Genomic DNA, 4333 nt, shown 5'->3' on the forward strand with positions numbered 1-4333 from the left:
AATTGATTTGCCCCTGTGACTGTCTAACAACAGTGTGTTTGTACAGGTCCAGGATGCGACGGGAGGTACTGATGGAGGGTCTGCCAGACAATGACACAGATGCTGAGCACCACAGCTACTCTCCCTCAGTGACGCGGAGCCCCCATTCTGATGGAGAGGAGAGGAGGCTGCAGCAGCCCTCAGGACACATTCACTCCAGCCTCCCTCTCAGCACCAACACAGCACTGCCTCATGTCAAACAAGAGGCAATAGACAGGGAAGACGAGGTGGAGGAGGGAAGGGAGGGCTCCATGAAACAGTCGAGAGCTCAGTGTTTTTCCACAGCAGTGCAGTTTCCACTGCTGAAAAGCGAACATGAGGACTCCATCACCGGTTGCCGCGAACCCCACTCGGCTGGCCAGAGCCTGAGGCAGGAAGAGGGGATGAGCAGCCAGGCTCAGGGGCTCTACCATGTTGCAGTCTCCATAGACGGCCCCCAGAGAACCAACCAGTCCAGACACGAGGGGGAAGACTCCGGAAAGTCACCTATTGACCCGGTCAGCTTCAAGGCTTCGTCGGAGCCCTGCCGCAGCAGCCTGGAGGTCTCCCTCAACTCCCCCTCAGCTGCATCCTCGCCCGGCCTCATGATGTCAGTCTCCCCTGTCCCTTCCTCCTCTGCACCCATATCGCCCTCGCTGCCAAACCCGCCCTCGACAAGCACCAATCACAGCTTGGACCCTAACCCGCTCCCTCCCTTCCAAAGCCCCAAACTCAACAGAAGCACTCAGAGACGCAATGAGAAAATGGCCAACCTCAATAACATCATCCACAGGCTAGAGAGAGCAGCCAATCGAGAAGAAACACTGGAATGGGAGTTTTAAGTCCTCTTTTACTTGTATCTAGTCCTGATGACCCTCGCGGCACACAGGAGAGTGTCAAACAGAATCTTCCTGAAGACTTGGAACGGAGCCTGGCTCCTGATGGCCTGTCCTCTCAGACTGATAACTCATAGGAAACATATGGCTGAATGCCCTACACAAACTTAAAGAGTTGAAAAAATTTATAATTGTGCATTTGTTTTTGTTTTTTTGTTTGTTTTTTTTTTGATAATGCATACTACTTTTAAATATATGTGACAGCGCTAGCTGTTGTTTTACCTATTGGACTTGACATGAAGACTTTTGCAGCTATGGTGTCATAAAATGTACACTGAAGTTCTGTAGATTGCCACTGGGTGAGATTAAAAAAAGACCCCTGTCTTAAGCCATTAAAAGCACTATAACTATTTGAAAAGAGACATTTGACCAAATTTGCTACTTTTTGAATAGCAATTTTTCAGATTTTGTCTGTAAGACTGGACAGTTTAAGTCAAGTAACATGAAATCCTATTACTGACTGAGGGATAGTCCTTTAAGACTCTAAATATTCAACATCTTGTATGTACCTAGTTTCTTGGTGATATGTTTTGAAATATTTGTAACTCACACGTATAAAATGTGGTTGTACATGTTGTAGAATTGTCTGCAATAGCCTTCTCTAAACCTGATGTAGCATGGTACTCACCTGACCCTGTTATCCTCTGTAGTTAGTCACCTGTGATTATACTTGAGCGAAAACAAGAGAAAAAAAAGTTGAAAACCCTGCAAAAAATAAGAAAAAAGGAAACGTTAAATCTAATGAGTAGAGTACTGTTAGTGTTTTCTTTTTTTCCTTTGGATAATCCTTGAGGTTTACAGTTTAGGGCCCTTGTGCTTTTGGTAGTAAGTGAAACATTGACTACACATGAGCACAGTTTACATGATTTCTTTCAGACTTACCTCTCTGACCCTCTAAGGCACTGGTTCTCAGACTGTAACAGGCCAAGACACAGGACACCTGGTTTACCTCAGATTATGTTGATGCACATCATGCTATGACCATGTGTTTCATCCTTAAACATAAACATGACCCACACTTATTTGAATCAATGGAGGGAAAGTACTCTGTATCATGCCTCAGACGTAGAGATCAAACACGAAGCGAGTTTTAACGAGTGAAATCTGTCTTTTACCAAGAATATGCTGCTGTTTGAGGAGATGGGGAGCTAATTTTTCCGTTATATGTGTGTATAGTGATCCTCCTCACAGGTAACACCCGACTTGGTGCACTTTCTCAAAATGGGTCCTTTGCTGTAGCTGGAATAATGTGTGCTTGATCAAACACCTCAACCTCTAAGCATGGAGTCAGTGTTTAGCTGGGCAGTTTGACATGAAAAGACTGGCATGAGCAACACTACAGTGTTTTGAATCGATCTCCCTTGGGGCTAAAGCTCACAGTATGTGAGAGCATGATACAGTATGACCTCTCATCAACATGAAAACATCCAATCTGTAAGTACACTGTTTTCAAGGACACAAAAGGTTACAGGTATCCCCTCATATTATCTTTGACCACTTGTGTATTGTGTCTGTAGAAGTTTCTTTGTCATGCTTGCAAGATGTTCTTTATGTATTTTGCCTCTATTTTATACTCAGAACAGTTAACTAGATATTCAATACCTCGTGTATGAACTACTTACAGCACTTAGATTTTGATAATTGTGAGGACTCAAGAAAATTTCAAATATCAACATTATCCTAACTTAGTGTCCACAAGTCTTTGCCTTTACTGTATCGTTGAAGTTGGTAGTAAACACTTGCACATGTCTACATAGTTCAGAGGACTTGGATTGTATTATGTAGAGATATATATTACACAATTACGAAAAAAAAAATACTATCTTACATTCTTGGAACAAAATGTGCTGATTATATTGAAATAGAGTGTACAGATTTAATAAACCAAACCCATTCAAGCCAGTTCTGGTCTGGCAAGCTTGCCCACGTTTTAGACCTTCTCTCAGGGTAGTCTTGCTTTTTAAAGCTTTACTGAAACAGTTGCTCTCATCAGTGGTGGATGATAAACATTATGTGCTGTAGAGAATGATTCCGTTATATATTAAATGGACTTGTGGAAGTTGTGTGTATATGGGAAATGCAACTTTCACAGAAAGCGGTGGTTTGTTGGAGAGCTGTTGCTGTTTTGTAATTCATTACACAGATGTGTCAAAGTACAGTGTAGATTGGAACCACCGGGGTGAAGCTAATGGGTTGCATTTTTGAGATCAGTAGACTTTGCTCTCTAAAATACTGTTTTTTGTTTTTTGTTTCTCTCTTGGAGCCACAGAAGATTTTTCTCTGGTTTTCGTACCACCATTTTTTGTGCATAATATACTGTATGATTAGAAGTGGCATTTCTTATGTGGAAATTTCATCGTCTTTCACGGTAACATGGACATATGACTGAAAAAGAAATGTATTTACCCAGACCATTATCTCTTCATGTAAAGCCCATCTCATTGTTTTGCATGCGAATCCATTCTAGTCACATGACAAGGGATAGACTGTGTTTTTGTGTTGTTGTTCTTGCACAGGGGCATTGAATCAGCACTTAAAGTCTTTTACATTAGTGAAGTCCATGCATGGTGCAGCTGATAAATTTGGCTCTCACAAAGTCATCAGGAATCCAGTCAAATCTGAACCCAATAACGGCCCAGGAAACATGAATTCCAGGTAAATATTTAAATCAAGATTATTTTGTGCCATATCATATGCCTCATGCATTATCCTCATAGGAATAATGCCTTGTGGTGAAGTGTGATTTCAGAGGGGTGTAGGGTTTTTGTAACCTAGTTTGGAAAAAGCCAAGCTTTTTTGGAACAAGAGCCCTACACATTAGATGGTTTTATTTTATAATTGACATTTGTCACTAAACAATGAGGTAATTGGTCAGCAAAATTTGAGTGATTGCGTTCAACTCTGACACTAAGGGTTTGTCACAAAAAAAAAAAAAAAAAAAATCATTTGAAAGTCAGCTGTGGGCCGATAAAGAGAAGTGTCCTGCAGGCTTAAATTACTGTCAAATGCCTCACATGTCAGGCTATTAAAATGTTAAAGAATGGACAAAGATATACCAAGCGTCTTGGAATTGAAGTTGCATATGTAAGCCATCATTCAATACATAATTGTTTAAGATCCTGCTGTGTTGTGTTTTTATTTCTTTATGTTGAAGAATGACTCCCACACTACACTCAGTGTGTTTATGAATCTTAAAACAGCATTTTGTCATTTCCACATTGTTTGCCTCATTAGCAGTCTTTCGATGATCCAAACACATCGTCACTCTGGTTGAATTCTATATTATAATATCATTATTTAAGTTATTCGGGCAGTCCACTGTTTACATGTCGTACCGCATGGTGCGTCTGAGCCCCTCCCCCGACCAGAGCGGCGCTCTGACGCGATGACGTCACATGCGCACGTAGGTTGTTGGGCTG

At 41.6% G+C, this 4333-nt stretch overlaps 1 protein-coding gene across 2 annotated transcripts in view; it reads left to right on the forward strand.

The window, feature by feature from the left end:
• cux2b (cut-like homeobox 2b) overlaps positions 1 to 4031 on the forward strand; it is an 83067-nt gene extending 79036 nt beyond the window's left edge. For both annotated transcript variants that reach the window (XM_070964352.1, XM_070964353.1), the window contains exon 22: positions 47 to 4031. In XM_070964352.1, the coding sequence (XP_070820453.1) occupies positions 47 to 860 (814 nt within the window). In that variant the 3' untranslated portion in view covers positions 861 to 4031. The remainder of the gene's footprint in view (positions 1 to 46) is intronic.
• Positions 4032 to 4333: the final 302 nt, after the last annotated feature.

Source organism: Chaetodon trifascialis, chromosome 6 (assembly GCF_039877785.1).
Source record: "Chaetodon trifascialis isolate fChaTrf1 chromosome 6, fChaTrf1.hap1, whole genome shotgun sequence".
NCBI lineage: Eukaryota > Metazoa > Chordata > Actinopteri > Chaetodontiformes > Chaetodontidae > Chaetodon > Chaetodon trifascialis.